At 50.0% G+C, this 18,669-nt stretch overlaps 1 protein-coding gene across 1 annotated transcript in view; it reads left to right on the top strand.

Moving 5' to 3' along the window:
• camk2g2 (calcium/calmodulin-dependent protein kinase (CaM kinase) II gamma 2) overlaps positions 1–18,669 on the top strand; it is an 85,808-nt gene that overhangs the window by 61,503 nt on the left and 5,636 nt on the right. The window contains exons 16-17 of the mRNA XM_042709640.1: positions 14,957–15,001; positions 16,079–16,124. Coding sequence (XP_042565574.1) covers positions 14,957–15,001; positions 16,079–16,124 — 91 coding nt within the window. The remainder of the gene's footprint in view (positions 1–14,956; positions 15,002–16,078; positions 16,125–18,669) is intronic.

Genomic DNA, 18,669 nt, shown 5'->3' with positions numbered 1-18,669 from the left:
TTTGTGTGTGTGTGTGTGTGGGTGTGTGTGGTGTTGTGTGTGTGTGTGTGTGTGTGGGGTGTGTGTGTGTGTGTGTGTGTGTGTGTGGGTGTGTGTGTGTGTGTGTGTGTGTGTGTGTGTGTGTGTGTGTGTGTGTGTGTGTGGTGTGTGTGTGGTCATATAACACATGCCTCTCTTTTCTGTTTATGTTTGTCTCACACTTTCTGTCTTTTGTTCTGTCTTTGCGGTCATCCTTTTATTTTTTTCTTTATCACCCTTTCCATTTGTAACCCCACCCCTCCCTCGCTCCCCTCCTCCCCTCCAGTTCCCTTCCCCTGAGTGGGACACCGTCACCCCTGAGGCCAAGAACCTCATCAACCAGATGCTGACCATCAACCCAGCCAAGAGGATCACCGCCGACCAGGCCATCAAGCACCCCTGGGTCTGCGTAAGTGCTCCTATCTCCACCGCGCTCCACCGACCCTCTGCTTAACAACCCAGATGAAAGCCTGCCAGGGCTCTCCGTAGCCTGCAGCGCTCATGTCCAATAGTCCAATAGTCTAATAGTCCCATGTCCATGTCGATGTCCCATAGTCTAATAGTCCCATAATCTAATAGTCTAATAGTCCCATAATCTAATAGTCCCATAGTCCCATAGTCTAATAGTCTAATAGTCTAATAGTCCAATAGTCCCATAGTCTAATAGTCTAATAGTCCCATAATCTAATAGTCTAATAGTCCAATAGTCCCATAGTCTAATAGTCTAATAGTCCCATAGTCTAATAGTCCCATAGTCTAATAGTCCCATAGTCTAATAGTCCAATAGTCCCATAGTCTAATAGTCCCATAGTCTAATAGTCCCATAGTCTAATAGTCCAATAGTCCAATAGTCTAATAGTCCCATAGTCTAATAGTCCCATGTTGGTATCCTCCACGCTCTTCTGCCCTTGATTCTAACCCTATTCTATGTTCCTCTGGTTCCACAGCAACGCTCCACCGTGGCCTCCATGATGCATCGCCAGGAGACGGTGGAGTGCCTGCGCAAGTTCAACGCCAGGAGGAAGCTGAAGGTGAGGGCCGCCTCTTACCGCCTCCCCCCGCCCTCTCCTCACCGCGTACTCTTATGTTTATGTTTATTAAGGATCACCGTAAGGATACACCGTAGTGGAGACTATTCTTCCTGGGGTCCAGGCAAAAAACATTACAATACAAATCATAAAATGCAGTACAGCATGATCAATGTTGGTGAACAAAAACACAGACTCTTAGCGGGGCCGGATGAGATTTCTTTATCCTGAGGCTCCAGACTCATATCGTGATATCGTTGTGTCTCCGCAGGGAGCCATTCTCACGACGATGCTGGTGTCCAGAAACTTCTCAGGTGAGCTCGTTTTTGCACACGACCCTACACAACTAAACGTCACGGACTAGAACAGTCTGAATGACAGTCAAGACTGTCTTTACTGGAGAAAGAGATATAGCTCTGTACTGTTGGTCGAATGTTTTGCTTTGTTGCAATAATATTTCAGTAACAGTAATGACAACAGTCCTTCTATGACCAGAGATGTCATTATTTTAATTTATTTCCTCTCAAATGAACCCAGATTAAATTTGCATGCCCACTGCACACTCCTAACTGACTGACTGATGTGGTGTGACCGCCCTCAAAGTCAAAACAGCTCTAAGGTCCTGCTGACCCCTGTGCTCAGCATGTGAGCTCTTTCCAGCCTAGTCTTATCTTAACCCTCAGTGCATTACCTCTGCCAGCCTAGTCTTATCTTAACTCTCAGTGCATTACCTCTGCCAGCCTAGTCTTATCTTAACTCTCAGTGCATTACCTCTGCCAGCCTAGTCTTATCTTAACTCTCAGTGCATTACCTCTGCCAGCCTAGTCTTATCTTAACTCTCAGTGCATTACCTCTGCCAGCCTAGTCGTATCCTAACACTCAGTACTTTACTTCTGTTGGCTCGGTCAATGAGAAAGTGGGCAAAAGTAAAGGTAAGTTAACAGACACTCTACGAGGCCCCGCCTCCTGACTGTTTGGCCCCTCCCAACGGAATGCCTTTCTTGTCCAATAGTGGGCCGGCAGCATACCAGCCCTGCCTCGGCCACCACCAGCACTGCCTCGCTGGCGCAGGAAGGTACGTCCCCGAGGGGAGGGGGGTGGAGGGGGGAGGTTGGCACTGCCCACTTAACCTGCCCACCCACCCCTCTGCCAGCATGTAGCCTGGGGGAGTCTCTGCCCCGACCTCGGGAATGCACGACCCCCCACCCCCCCCCCCCCCCCCAGCACGACCCCCACATGTTATGAGTTCTCTCTCCCCTGTTAACACTACACATCAGACAGACACACTCTCTCACACACACACACACACACACACACACACACACACACACACACACACACACACACACACACACCACACACACACATACAAAGGCATCCGTTTATTCACGGTTATGGTACAGGTGCGACCTCACCACCTGAAAGTAAGATGGCCTTTCTATGTTTAACACTTTTTATTGGTGTTTTTTTGGGTAATCAATAGAATTATGCAATTACACATCACAAATCTAATTATTATTATACCCAAGATGGCCTTTCTTATAGGGCTCATCTATCTCTAGTTGCTGATCCAGTCGTCCTATAACACGTCCCAAATGAGGACTAGATCACAACCTGCCGTAAAACTGACACATAATTCGCCGTTTACATTATAGTATGATGGATGATGAAGAAGATGCCTAGCATGTTTTATTAGACCAAACACACTGACAACATGCACAGGAACACACACTCAAAAACACACACACACAGGAACACACACTCAAAAACGCACGCACACACACACGCGCACACACACACACACACATACACACACACACACACACACACAGGTGCAGTAATGTAGTTAGCTGCCTGCCTGCCTGTGGCGGTTCAGCCGAGGCCAGGTGCATCTGTGCTGTGGGCCGGCAGGCTGAGAGATCATCCTCTAGGTGATGAATGAAGCCTGTCCCTCCCTCCTGTGTGATCTGTCTCTCTGCTGAGATCCTCTGGGTGATGATGCCTGAGCCTCCTGTGTGATCTCTCTCTCTCCCCACCCCCCCCCACCCCCAACCCCCCCTCATGACTCACAGCCATTTCAGGTGTTCTCACTCAATTTGATTTAAAGGCAGCAGAATGCACAGCCAGTCTGAAGCTACCTTTTAAGATCTATAGGCACGGCGAGGCAATAACAATTCCATCTGACAGAATAGCCGTGTTTGGGTTTCTGCGTGTCTGTGTGTGTGTGTGTGTGTGTGTGTGTGTGTGTGTGTGTGTGTGTCTGTGCGTGTGTTTTTGAGTGTGTGTGTGTGTGTGTGTGTGTGTGTGCGTGCATGTGTGTTTGTCCTGTGCGCGTTTGAGTGTGGATGTGTGTGTGTCTGCGCGTTTTTTTAAAGTGTGTGCGGGCATGTTTGTCTGTGCGTGTTTGAGTGTGTGTGTGTGTGTGTGTGTGTGTGTGTGTGTGTATGTGTGTGTGCGCCACCCCACAACAACTGCCCTGCGCTGTTCTCAGACCTGAAATGAGTTGGTGCTCATGACCACTGCATCGTGACTGACGTGTGCTGCATTGCATCATGGGGCATCTCTGCCAGCATGCCTGGGAGTGTCTGTCTGCATGAACCTGGAGAACATGGAGGCGCATTGAGCTCTGTTTTTAGAACACTTTGGTTCGCTTATATCTTTTTTTTTTTCCATAGATGTAGTTGTAGCTTGTGTGTGCGTGTGTGTTAGTGTGCGCGTGTGTGTGTGTCTGTTTGTTTTTGTTCTGTTTTGACCTGTGAATGCGTCCACCGTGTCATAAACAACTCTTTGTCTCGGAGGACCAATAGAACATGGTTGTGTGTGTGTGTGTGTGTGTGTGTGTGTGCATGTACGTGCGTGTGTGGGTGTGTGGGAGGTTCTGTGGGCACATTTTCCTCTTTCCTAACTTTCCTCTTTCAGAAGTAACCCTGCGGCTTGCATATTCATCGCTGTTGTTTAACGCTTCATCCAAAAATAAATGTCTGGGCATGTCATCCAGAAACCCTGTTTGTAAGATGCTCTGTTGTGGCAAAACAAACCGAAGCCGTCAACACCAAGTTTGTCACACAGTTTACTTCACAGTTTACTCGTGTGCGTGTGTGTGTGTGTGCGTGCGTGTGTGTGGGAGGTGTGTGTGCGTGTGTGTGTGGGGGGTGAGTGTGTGTGTGCCTGTGTGCCTGTGTGCCTGTGTGTGTGTGTGTGTGTGTGTGTGTGAGTGTGTGAGCGTGTGTGTGTGAGCACGTGTGTGTAATAACACTCTCTAGTGAAGGGGAGTTTGTTTGCATCTCGTTCTATTGCACGTTTATTGGGAACCCTGTCACTGCATGGATGAGGGGTGTGTGTGTGTGTGTGTGTGTGTGTGTGTGCCTGTGTGTGTGTGTGTGTGTGAGGCATGCTTATTGGGCACCCTGTCACTGCATGGATGAGCCTCTCAAAAAGCCTGCAAACATTTGAGTCATTGTTGTTCTTTGCCTGCATCCTCTGTCATGTATTTCTAGAAGAAACCAGTGATCATTTTTAATCTTTATATATTTTTTTCTTTGTCCTCCTTCCTACATTTTTTTTATATTTTGAAGGTAAGGGACATTGAGGCTTATTTTATCAGAAGATATAACCAGTATCATCCAATAGTGTATCATCCAGTAGTCTATCATATTTTCTGGACCATAAGTTGCTTTTTGGCATAAATGTGTTGGAGTGAGTTACGTCACAATTAATCTTCCTCCACAAGTAGGTTCATATGAAACTCGGCAGACGTCCAACATGGACGTCTGTAATGAATGTGCAGCGATCTGCATTCATCCGGGGAGAGTGCTTGCTTTAGAAGAGCATGCATTGATTATCCCCAGCTGTGTTGCACCTTACACCATGGTGCAGAGGGAATAATGGCCTAATATATACATTCAAAAGTACCTCTTACAACGGTACAATCTATAGTATCAATGTATAATATCTAGTAAAGTTTCAGCTGCCTTGTATACTACATTGCGGTTAAACATAAAATATGAAGGCGACTATTGTGCTACCCTGTGTAGTGTTAATGACGGAGACACAAAAACAAGTGAAAAGCTGATCGGCCAATATGGAACGGTTTGAATCGAGGATGTAAGGATGATCAATGCGGTCAGCAAATGTTAGACCAAAAAGACAAACACAACTCAGCATTTAAACTGGCACGAATCATCATAACTTCATTGATGGAGCCTTTGAAGACCTGCTTACCTTTTTATTATGAATATCAAGAGGACAGCAGTCCTGAAAATAGTGTGTATATCATATTATACATTACTCCAGTGCGGCTTATTGTACAGAAAATATGTTTTATGCCCTGAATGGAGACATTTATGTATGTCTGTGTTTACGTGTCCACGTCTGTCTCTGTGTGTGTGTGTGTGTGTGTGTGTGTGTGTGTGTGTGTGTGTGAAAAACATCTGTTTGTAAAGTGTGTGTGTGGCACTGTCCTGTAAAAGCATCTCATTTCACATAAACTGGTGAAATCTGTGGCAGCAGATTTGACATGCATACTAAATGGCGGAATAACCCAGTGGTCTGTGCAGGTACGTGTGCAGAGTAGTTGCTAACAGTGCCGATAGGGTGCCCAGGTAAACATGGCTGGATTTGAATGTGCTGATCTTTGGCCTATGTTCACGTATGCTGTGTTCCTTGTCTTTGCGCTGAATTGAAACGAACAACTCTAGATAAAGACACTGCAGTAACACGTGGGTAGTGTCACGAGGTGAACCACTTAGGAGGTTCACAGAGGTCAGGTTGTGGTCATGGACACTTCCTGTTGCGGTCATGGGCACTTCCTGTTGCAGTGGAGTCAAGTTCCTTTGCAACCTAAGCAAGTGTTAGACCGTAACATGAAACTGTTTTGGAGATCGCAAAGCTCAGGACCTGAAGGAATCCCTGAAGGTCGTTCTTAGAGACGATGAAACCTTCAAGATCAATAAGCCTGACCAAGCATGGCGGCATCCTTCATCACTAGCCAGCCAGCCGGCTCCTGAGCTGCAGGGACAGTGATCAGCGAGCTGTCTTCCTCTAGCCAGCCAGCCAGCCTGCTCCTGAGCTGCAGGGACAGTGATGGGCGAGCTGTCTTCCTCTAGCCAGCCAGCCTGCTCCTGAGCTGCAGGGACAGTGATCGGCGAGCGGTCTTCCTCTAGCCAGCCAGCCAGCCTGCTCCTGAGCTGCAGGGACAGTGATCAGCCTGAGCTGCAGGGACAGTGATCGGCGAGCTGCAGGGACAGTGATCGGCGAGCGGTCTTCCTTCTCACACTGCTGCTGGTCCCAGCGCGGGCGGTTTCAGACGTAGCTGTAAATGCATGGACTGTTGAAGCTAGCTGGCGCTCTTGGTTTGGCTGTGTGGTGTCTGACTCCTCTGTCTCTCTTTATTTCAGCGTGCAAAAGTTTACTGAACAAAAAAGCGGACGGCGTGAAGGTAAGTCCAGCTCTCTGCTTTTTTTATTTTTAATGAAGGTCCTTTCAGTCTGCTCTTTTATCCTTGTTTTGTTTCTTTTTCTTGATTTGCTTTTCTCTCCATCTGTCTTTTACAAGCAGTTGTGTACCATAGGAGAGAGAAACTTTTTAATACGTTGATCATGCATTACGGTGTTGTTCTTTTACCTTGTTATACATCACTTTTAAAAGCCTATATTTGATTCCAAATGTTTTCAAGTGTCATCATAAAGCCAGTCATAATGTGTAGCCTGTGGCTTTGTAATCTGCATACACTGGTCAGTAGGACCACGGCTCATTGAAATGACCAGGCAGGCAGTATGTCAGCGCTGGTACACATGTGATGGCCCGTGTTAAGGCTTCACTCTCTTCCAGACCCTGAATCTGTGCATCTGAAATTATCTGAATTAACACATGAGCGTTAATCATTCCCTAGCCAAAACCCATCATGGTTGCTTTAACCCGTCAGTTCAGAGTTCTGCTGTGAGGTCCTAAAATCCGCTTTTAGAGCCATGTCCACACAGCCATCCAAGCTAATTATACTTCCACGTTTTTCCTCATCGTCTAATTGGATTAAATCATTCCGACCATATCTGAGGTCTTCGCTGATGAGGCGTGCAGGGTTAATGGTCAAGTGAGTCACGCAAATAGCCTGGCGTTGCTCACTGGTGCGCCGCTGAAAGAGACTCTTCAGTCTGTCGGACTGAGACATGTCAAGGAGTAGCGACAGGAAGGAGCTCAGGTCAGACAACCATGTCAGCAGTCAGCAGTCGGCAGTCGTACTTATTTTAAAACTGCAATGACATGTCAGTGGTGAAGACGCACGCCAGTCAACTGACACTCCTGAACAGGTTTCCACCGTGTGTACGCTACCACTGTTGTGCCTGTGGTTGGAGGAAGATGTTAGCGCCGTGTGTACGCTACCACTGTTGTGCCTGTGGTTGGAGGAAGATGTTAGCGGGCTAAGGGTGCAGCCTGGTGTTTGCCTGCGTTAAACAAGAGTTCAAGGGCCTCAGCGGGGTCGTCTAGGTCGTCAGCGGGGGTCGTCTAGGGACGTGTTTGCCAAAGGGCTCAGTGCATGCAGTGGCCAGGCATGATTGACAAGGGCTGAATGACCAAAGTCACCAAAACGGAAAACACCAAACAAGGACTCAGTCGAACCAAACCTGGCTGCAGCGAGCTCCAGCTGAACCCACAACATAGCTGAAGTTGTCATGTTACTAATCCAATCCCATGTTTATTGATTTACACCCACCCCCCCACCCCCACCCCTTGTTAATTACAGCAATCCCCTCTGCCACTTTATTTGCTTCTCTGAACAATCTTGTGGTTGTTGTTTTTTTTTTTTCTTTCCTCTTGGATGTTCTAACTGGCAGCTCAATATTCCTTTCTATTTTTATATTTTATTTGCTTTTTTCCCCCCTATGATTCCCTTCTTTCCGCCCTGTGCCTCTGTTTCAATCTGTTCAGAAAAGGAAGTCCAGCTCCAGTGTTTGTTTAATGGTGAGACCTGTTCCATGTCTTTGCACTCCCCCTCTCTCTCTCTCTCTCTCTCTCTCTCTCTCTCTCTCTCTCTCTCCCTCTCTCTTTTTCTTTCCCTCATCTAGTCTCTCTTTCTCTCTCTCCAATTTCTATTAGTTGACAAGCCAAAGGGGGGTTCATTTGTTTCTTTTTGTTTTCTTTTCTTGCTCTAGGAAATGTCTTATTCCTTCCAGTTTCTTTACAATCATTCCTACACACATACACCCCCCCCCACACACACACACACACACACACACACACACACACACATACACACACACTCACACACACACCCACCCACACACACACACACACCCACACACACACACCACTCCCGTCCCTTCTGTTTTCCATCCACTACCATCCATGTCTCAGTACTTTCTCTGGCCGCCAGGCCAAGCTGCTCTGTCTGTGGGAGACCCCAGCTCACACTGACCCCCTGAAACCTCACAGAGGACCCCCCCACCCCAGCCCAGCCTCCCTATACCCAGTGAACATGTTAACATTCACAACCACACAGTAAGGGGGGGGGAGGACTACTGCAACCACCAGACTGGCGGCCATGTTTTGCGTTTGCAGTGGACGGCCACAGTCCAGGCTAAGAGCTAGCAGCAGCAGCGGTTGGAAATGGGAACATTTTGAACTAGTCCTTCAGTACGTTTTCAACTAGTCAATCAGTACCTTCAGGCTGGCCTTCTGAAAGGGTCCTCAGAGGAACTTTCCCTTTTGTGCCCGCCCACAAAGCATCAGGTGATTCTCCCCCCCCCCCCCCATCTCCATGGTAATGTCACAGCATCAGGTGATCCCCCATCTCCATGGTAACGCATGAAGAGCCTATGACTGCAGGTTTGGCCTTGCAACAAGAGTAAGGGCTATTGGGATATTTGTTTTCATTTTTTTTTTTAAACTTCAGCATTTATTTTCATTGTCAGTTGTGTTGTACATGTTGTTCCCCATGTTTTTTTTTGTTGATTTTTTTCCCCTAAGGGTGTTTCATATTTAATTTGATGTCTTTGGTTGATTGCAAAAACAAATCGTGAACAGAAATATAGCACCTAGCAACAGAGGAATGAAGGCAATTACAGTTCCACCAATTAGTGAGTGACGCAGAATAGGTCTGATTCACCGAGTCTATCCGTGACAGTCCCATGTTGCCAATCAGCTTGGCACATATTCCAGCAGAGGTCTTGCGTTAGCCCTGTCTACTTAATTTGGAGCCTGTTGTTTTGGTTTCCATGGCAATTTCTCTCGGGCCTTAAGACTTGAAGCTCTGTGGGGCTTGTGTGTGTGTCAGATACGCCAGAGGCACCCAACAGGCTGAAGTGTGTGTGTGTGAGCAGACCAGGTGTAGGGCCCCGACTGGAACGCGGGGACGTGTGTGAGCAGACCAGGTGTAGGGCCCCGACTGGAACGCGGGGACGTGTGTGAGCAGACCAGGTGTAGGGCCCTGTCTGGAACGTGGGGACGTGTGTGAGCAGACCAGGTGTAGGGCCCCGTCTGGAACGTGGGGACGTGTGTGAGCAGACCCGGTGTAGGGCCCCGACTGGAACGTGGGGACGTGTGTGAGCAGACCAGGTGTAGGGCCCCGTCTGGAACGTGGGGACGCTTTCCTGAAGAGGAAACTCCTGACCACATTAGACGCCAGACTTGTCTGCCCCGCTATAGCCTGTCGGGGGCGGGGGGGGGGGGGGGGGGGTGTTAGTTTGTCCAACCCAACCAAGCAGCATCTCCCCAGTCATGACCTCTGCCCCCCCCCCCCCCCCACAAACACAAACACGTCTGAGATCAGGAGCGTGCAACATTCCACTCCCTTCTGTGCTCTGTGCTGAGTGTACGGCGTGTCCCCTTCTCCCTCCAACAGAGCTGATTTTTTTTTATTTCTGATTTCTGAAGCTAACCACTCTGATCCCTCACCTCTCTGGCCCCATGTCTTTGCACCTCCCCTACCCCCCCCCCTCCCCCCCCCCGCTTCTGCTCTTTTTATTTGAACTAAAACCTGCTCACAAGCATCGACCTTGCCACGACCTAATGCATCGCATCCACGTGATCTCCGTTGCAGTCAGGTTATTCAGAATAAAAAAAAAGAACAACCAAAAGAAAACCCTTTTCATCAAGGCCCCTTCACTGCATGCACAGGCCCGCGGTCTTGTGTAGGTTGGTCAAACTGCAGGATGAGTGTTGGCTGTGTGGTCCTACCAGCTCGACAGCAGGTGCAGCACACCTGCAGGATAAGATGGTGTTTTTGAGTCATGACTTGTCTGTAGACATATGAGTGCTGAAGTGATGGTTTTGTCCCAGCAGGTTACTAATCCCATCTCTCCCCCCAGAAGTAGGTCCAGTGGTTTAATCAACATTCAGTTCCTTAAATGCATGTGTTTTTATATACGTGTGGATACCAAAACAAAAAATATATCGTCACGTCCACAGTATCCATGTTTTAGCTTGTAGGCTTCAATAAGAAAAGTCTTCAGTCTTGTGAGGTAGACGCACAGACACAGAAGCACTTCAGACAGTCACTTTTCAAAACATCTCTCAGTGGTAGCAGCGAGAGAAAAGAGGGAGAGAGAGTAGAAGAGAAGAGGAGAGGAGAGCGAGAGCAGAGCATCACTTTGTGCTCCAAGAATGCTAATGTGTGCCAGGATGCCAGTGTGTCTCCGCAACACGCCGCAAATTTGCTTTGACGCTCTAAAGAGACGGTCATGTTCTGGTTTTAAAGAGGAACAGTCTGCGTCAAATAAATTCAGATGTGCAGTTTACCCCAGACACCACTTACCCACAGCGCTCTGCAATGCCACACAGACACACACACACACACACACACAGACACACACACAGACACACACACACACACAGACACACACACACACACAGACACACACACAGACACACACACACACACAGACACACACACACACACAGACACACACACACACAGACACACACACACACACACACACACAGACACACACACACACAGACACACACACACACAGACACACACACACACAGACACACACAGACACACACACACACAGACACACACACACTCTCACACACACACAGACACACACACACTCACACACACACACACACACACACACACACAGACACACACACTCACACACACACACACACAGACACTCACACACACACAGACACCACATTATCTCAGCAGCCAGGCTCGCTCAGCACAGGATAGATGGGCCTTGAATGCAAACTGGCTGTTGTGATTAGGCCAGAACAAAGACTGAACTGGACGCTTGAGAGGCGGGCCTCCGAGGGGCTCTCAGACTTCAGGATGTGTGTGTTGTTCTATCCTGTAGATGGGCTGGAGACCCTTAACAATAGACTGATGCCTTCTGGGACACCCACAGGGAGGAAATGGGGGGGGGGGGGCTTAGGGCAGTCGCTTAAAGGTCTCTTGCAATGTTTTAAATATTAGAATCAGAACTCATTTTTTCTTTGTTTGTTTGTTTGTTTGTTTGTTTGTTTGTGTTTGTTTTCCCCGCCCCAGCCACAGACAAACAACAGTAAAAACAGTGTAGTAAGCAGTAGCAGCAGCACCAAAGAGAACAGCATCTCATCTTCAGCACCAATGGTACCTCATCTGAACTTTACTTTCTATCTCATCCTTTTTTGGGTTTTGCTTTTCTTCCTGTTTTTCGTTTCACCTCTGCTGTTCATCTGTCCTCTATTCATCTGTTTGTTCCCCCTCCATGTTGGCGGCACCCCCCCCCCCCCCCCCCCCCCCCCTTCTTTCTCGCTGCTCCTGCCCCCCTTTGCTTCCGTCATGTTGAGATTGTGTGATGGATGCTTAATGATGCTTAACGGCGACTGTGAACGTTGAACCGTAGCAACCGGCTTGTGTCTGTGACCTCCTCCGCTCTACCCCCCCCCCCCCCAAAAGAAAGCATTGGCCAGTCACGTCAACGTTGGAAATAATTTCACAATTTCTGAAAATAATTGTCTTCTCTCGAGGCGTGAGAGACACACACACACACACACACACACACACACACACACACACACCGGAACATGGTCCTCGTGCCTCTGAGTGTGAGCTCAGGATGTCAGAAACACACACTGGACCGGCGCGTCCGGCCGGGTTCGAGGCGTGAGACACACACACACACACACACACACACACGGCGATGGAGGCGTGAGACACACACACACACACACACACACACACACACACACAGGGCGATGGAGGCAGGATCCAGCGGAGTGAGGGAACGGACCGGCCGGTTGTGAGGAGGATGCAGCCCCCCCCCCCCCTCTCTGATGCATTATTCATGGCCCACTCTGGAGACGGATGAGCGCTCCACACCACTACAGCTCCAAAGGCCCGTCTCTGAGGGAGAGAGTGTGGGGAGGCCACCACACACACACACACACACACACACACACACACACACACACACACACACACACACACACACACACAAACACACACAGGCCCTGTCAAGGGTCAAGATGAACATAATCATACAAGGTATGATTCACAACCCCCCTCATACACACACACACACACATTTGATAATGCACTCACATCATAGCTCCCTTATGCAGCCCCACCCTGTCTCACACACACACACACACACACACACACACACACACACCATCAGAGCCCCGGACTAAAGGAATGAATGTCCCCCAACACAGCCAGTCAGAGCTGGGACAGCCAATCAGAGCTGGGCTGGGTCCCAACACAGCCAATCAGAGCTGGGCTGGTGGAGAGGGAGGAGAAGGACCCTGAGGTCTAGCACTCTTTTTTTTATCTCCCTCCTTCCTTTTTTCTCCCATTACTCTCCACACACCTTTTACTTACATTTTAGAGAACACACACACACACACACACACACACACACACACACACACACAGACACACACACACACAGACACACAGACACACACACACAGACACACAGACACACACCTCCTGGCCTCCTTTCAAGTATGTCTGTCTTTCAAACGGACAAAAGAGCAATTCCGCTTACAGTAATCCAATAAAACCAGATCATGATCTGTGCCAGTTAGGGGTCTGCATCTTCCATCATGATCCAGCAGAGCTGAGCTCAGTCAGGGGACGGCACACACACACACACACACACACACACACACACACACACACACACACACACACACACACACACACACACACACACACACACACACACACACAGGGGTCTGCATCTTCCATCATGATCAGCTGTGCTCAGTGGACTTCTGTCTCCTCTAGTCTGTGTGTGTGTGTACTCAGCCATGGTGTTTTTGGGCTTGTGTGTGTGTGTCTCTCTTAGGGCTGTGTGTTGTGTGTTTGTCTGCGTGTGAGGCTGCTTTGATTTGTTTCGAGGCATTTATTTCTATCTGCATTCTGCAGCTAGTGTCCGTGTGCAGATGTGTGCCTTAGCTGTGGTGGGGTTGGGTGATGTTTGTTTGGGCCAGCAGGCTGGTGAAGACCTCAGCCTCTAGATGCCCCTTACTCTACCCCCCCCCCCCCCCCAGCCTCTAGATGCCCCTTACTCTACCCCCCCCCCCCCCCCCCAGCCTCTAGATGACCCTTACTCTAACCGCCGCCACCCCCCCCCCCCCCCCCCCCCCCCCCCCCCCCCCCCCCCCAGCCTCTAGATGACCCCTACTCTACCCCCCCCCCCAGCCTCTAGACGACCCTTACTCTAACCGCTCACCCCAGCCTCTAGATGCCCCTTACTCTAACCACCACCCCCCCCCACCCCAGCCTCTAGATGACCCTTACTCTAACCGCTCAACCCAGCCTCTAGATGCCCCTTACCGTAGCTGCCCAACCCAGCCTCTAGATGACCCTTACTACCCCCCCCCAGCCTCTAGATGCCCCTTACTCTAACCCCACCCCCCCCCCCAGCCTCTAGATGAGCCTTACTCTAACCGCTCACCCCAGCCTCTAGATGACCCTTACTCTAACCGCCGCCCCCCCCCCCCCCCAGCCTCTAGATGAGCCTTACTCTAACCGCTCACCCCAGCCTCTAGACGACCCTTACTCTAACCGCTCAACCCAGCCTCTAGATGCCCCTTACCGTAGCTGCCCAACCCAGCCTCTAGATGACCCTTACTCTAACCGCCCCCCCCCCCCCCCCAGCCTCTAGATGCCCGTTACTCTAATCGCCCAACCCAGTCTCTAGATGACCCTTACTCTAACCGCCCAACTCAGCCTCTGCCCATAAAGGTGTGTGTGGTGGTCCAGTGGGTCTGTGGTGTGGTACGGGACATTTAGGACTCTTCATAAGGATGCCCCATACCCCCTCTCCCCTGTTCTTTGTGCTGTGGCTTCTGTGCTTGGCAGTGGAGACATCACTGTTGATGTGCTGGGTGTGGAGTCTCTCTCTGTCTCTCTCTCTGTCTCTCCCCCTCTCTCTCTCTCTCCCTCTCTTCAGTCATCCTCTTCTCTCTCTCTCTCTCTCTCCCTCTCGCTCTCTCCCTCTCTCTCCCTCTCTCTCTCTCTCCCTCTCTTCCGACATCCTCTTCTCTCTCCCTCTTCCCTCTCTCTCTCTCTCTCTCCCTCTCTTCAGTCATCCTCTTCTCTCTCTCTCTCTCTCTCCCTCTCGCTCTCTCCCTCTCTCTCCCTCTCTCTCTCTCTTCTGTCATCCTCTTCTCTCTCTCTCTCTCTCTCCCTCTCTCTCTCTCTCTCTCTCTCCCTCCCTCTCTCTCTCCGTCTCTCTCTTCTGTCATCCTCTTCTCTCTCTCTCTCTCTCTCCCTCTCTCTCTCTCTCTCTCTCTCTCCCTCCCTCTCTCTCTCCGTCTCTCTCTTCTGTCATCCTCTTCTCTCCCTCTCTCTCTCTCCCTCTCTCTCTCTCCCTCTCTCTCTCTCTCTCTCTCTCTCTCTCTCTCTCTTCTCTCACCCAGTGCTCCTCTCCTCTCATAGCCCTGCATGTTAAACTCTCTCCTGCTTCCCCCAGGAACCACAGACCACAGTCGTGCACAACCCAGCTGACGGCACCAAGGTAAGCCGTAAGGTCACGACCTCCAGCTCAGCTTTCTCCGTGGGGTCACGACCTCCAGGCTTCTCCCCCTGCTTACACCCCCCCAACACTCTCTGCCGGTCCCAGGCACCATTCACTAACAGCAGCCACAGCGTTTGGATCGACGGGTTACCCCACGGAGATTAACTCTGTGTGGTGGTTCTTCTTGAATTGGACGGCCTTCCTGCGGTCTACGCCTGGTCTGCGCTGTAGTTCACCTCCAGGGACTCGGCCCCTCCAGGCACTGTGTGATGCTTCTGCCTGGGTCAATCCAGCCATCCGAGGCGGCTCTAGAACCCAGGGGTGGTCCCAGCTGGTCACTAAACGCTGTGGGATGATGGAGAACCATAACAAGCATGGTGTGTGCTGCCAGGCTAGACCGTAGAGGAGTGAGCCCTAGTCGATGCTTGATCTCCTCAAACTAAGTGTTGCAGGCTGTGCTAAGCCCTCACGTTAGATCATGCCTTCCTAAACACACGCATACACGCTCTCAAACCTCCTTGTAGACTGACTGAGCTTTAGAGCCCTTCTTCTTCTTCTTCTCCCCCTGGTATAACTCTACACACACAAGCTCAGCTGCTCCCCCTGGTGGCCTGGTGGAGATGTGTCCCTCACCCCTCTCTGCTGACCCCTGCTGACCCCTGACCCCTGCCATCCAAACGCCTGCGTTTTGGGTGTACGCTCGTTTTGGTGACCTTTTCGCCGGTCTGGCTGGTTTGTGCCGAGTGTGTGTGGTCCTGGGAGGACATTCTCTTTAATGTCTGTCTGTCTGTCTCTGTCTGTCTGTCTGTCTGTCTGTCTGTCTGTCTGTCTGTCTGTCTGTCTGTCTACCCGGCTCGTTTGTGGAAGATTACTGTGTCCGACGTTGCTGATGGTGTCACTCCTCCACATCTTCTTGAAATCTCTCTCACTCACCTACTCTCTCTCTTTCTCTCTCTCTCTCTCTCTCTCTTTCTCTCTCTTTGTTCACTCGCCCGGCCTTACCTGTGTTGTGCTCTCCTCTCCTGTCCTCTCTCTCTCTCTCTCTCTGGTCTCTGTTGCTCATGTCTTCCTCCGCAGGGTTCCGATGAGAGCTGCAACACCACAGAGGAGGAGGACCTGAAAGGTAGGAAAGGTACTCGATCCCCCCTCCACGTACTCTGCATGTGTGTGTGTGTCTCCTCTCACACACCTTCTTCTTGTTCTTTATCCTGGGCTAGCCCCGAGAGATTAGAGTCATTCATACAAGTGTGTGTGTGTGTGTGTGTGAGTGTGTGAGAGATTAGAGTCATTCATACAAGTGTGTGTGTGTGTGTGTGTGTGTGTGTGTGTGTGTGTGTGTGTGTGTGTGTGTGTGTGTGTGTGTGTGTGTGTGTGTGTGTGAGAGAGAGATAGATAGATTAGAGTCATTGATACAAGTGTGTGTGTGTGTGTCTGTGTGTGTGTGTGAGAGAGATTAGAGTCATTGATACAAGTGTGTGTGTGTGTGTGTGTGTGTGTGTGTGAGAGAGATTAGAGTCATTGATACAAGTGTGTGTGTGTGTGTGTGTGTGTGTGTGTGTGTGTGAGAGAGAGAGAGATTAGAGTCATTGATACAAGTGTGTCTGTGTGTGTGTGTGTGTGCGTCTGTGTGTGTGTGTGTGTGTGTGTGTGTGTGTGTGTGAGAGAGAGAGAGAGAGATTAGAGTCATTGATACAAGCCATAGATGTTCGGTCTACTCTCTCAATGTGTTAATATGTCATCAGCCATGTTTATTGAAATAACAACCTACAACTCAAGATTGAGATCCTATTGTGCTGGTAAGACACTTGAGAGCCAGTGAGAAAGAAAGATGGGGTTGGCGGAGAGAGAGGGAGAGATAGAGGGAGGTGGAGAGAGAGAGAGAGAGTGTGTGATGGAGGAAGACACCCAGACAGAAAGACAGACAAAGAGAAAGAGATTGATGAAGGGTGGACATAAACGGAGGGAGAGATCTATTCTGGAGCCTGACAAGCCCATGATGGTGCAGGATGATGGAGCGGTGGGAAGGGACACCGTCGGAGGCTGTCAGAGATTTACAGCTACACACACACACACACACACACACACAGACGCACACACACACACACACACACACACACACACACACAGACGCGCGCACACACACACACACACACACACACAGACGTGCACACACACACACACAGACGCGCACACACACACACACACACACAGACGCACACACACACACACACACACACAGACGCACACACACACACACACACACACACACTCAGCCTTAAGTAGTCGGCACTGACAGAACAGGGCTCATTTGTGGCTGGATGCTGAAGGGGCTAGAGTGAATGATGTGTCCCATGATGCCGCGGGCTCCGCGCTCCTAGAGAGGCACCCCCCCACACCCCTCCACACACACACACCTCTCCACAATACACTCCCACACACCCCTCCACACACACACACACACACTCCCACAACCCAGCCGATGTTCTGGCTCGGGATGGGTCCCATGTGGTTGATGACAAATGGATAAGACATGCTTACAATGTAACTCCTGACCTGGATGTCAACACACACCAGTGCATGGCTGTGAATGTGTACACACACGCACGCACACACACACACACACACACACACATACACACACAGCAATATATGCATACAAACACACATAGACACACAGAGAGAGTCTGCCTGTATTCCAGGTGTTTTCACATTGTTCATCACTATACTTGTGTGTGTGTGTGTGTGTGTGTGTGTGTGTGTGCGCTGTGAATTGTGTTATTGGCACAGAGCAGATCAGTATTATTCCAGTCTTGATCTTGCGCTGGAGCGTGTTTGGATAGAGCCTTGTGTGTTGATGTTTCATGCCGCCCCCCTCCTCTAAGGGGGGGGGGGGTTAGATGGGTTTAATGGCGCATGCCAGCCAGGAGCTCCACGAGAGTCAGTGTCTGTTTTTATGGCCGTTCTCTCAGGTCAGGGCACGCGTGTGGTGGGGGGGTAATAGTGCATGTTGGGCGATCAGACAGACCACTGTGGACACACACACACACACACACACACACACATATACAGTATATACAAACACACACATACACGTCAGAAAAACAGAACCTGTATGTATACACACACACGCGTGTGGTTGTGAGCTACGTTCTCAGCCCTGGCTTGGAAAGTTAAGCACTTTTATGAGGGCACGCTGACGTCAGATGGTCAGGGGAACGATGGCATTCTGCAGGGGCTTCAGGCTGCTCTGTTGACGCCACACACACACCCAAGGCCCCACATTCCGAACCTCACTGAAAATATGCTGCCAACAGTAGAGGCTTTCAAGACGTAGATGCACACACACACACACACACACACACACACACACAGACACACACACACACACAGTCTTCCTCTATTACAGTACACACTGTACACACACACATACATGAGAAAATGGACGACCATAGTACACATATACAGCTCAGCACAATATGCCCAGCAATGCAAACATAGAGACATCATAACACAGTGCATTAGTCTATAGACACACAACCCACACACACACACACACACACACACACACACTAGAGCTGCATAAGGCTCAGGTTTGGGTTTTTTCCACGTTGGCTCTCACAGCTCAGCCAGTGTGTGTTCAGACTGATAAATGGCCGAGTGCGCGCCAC

Source organism: Clupea harengus, chromosome 13 (assembly GCF_900700415.2).
Source record: "Clupea harengus chromosome 13, Ch_v2.0.2, whole genome shotgun sequence".
Lineage (NCBI taxonomy): Eukaryota > Metazoa > Chordata > Actinopteri > Clupeiformes > Clupeidae > Clupea > Clupea harengus.
The sequence above is the reverse complement of the archived record's forward strand: the minus strand, read 5'-3'. Positions and strand labels throughout refer to the sequence as shown.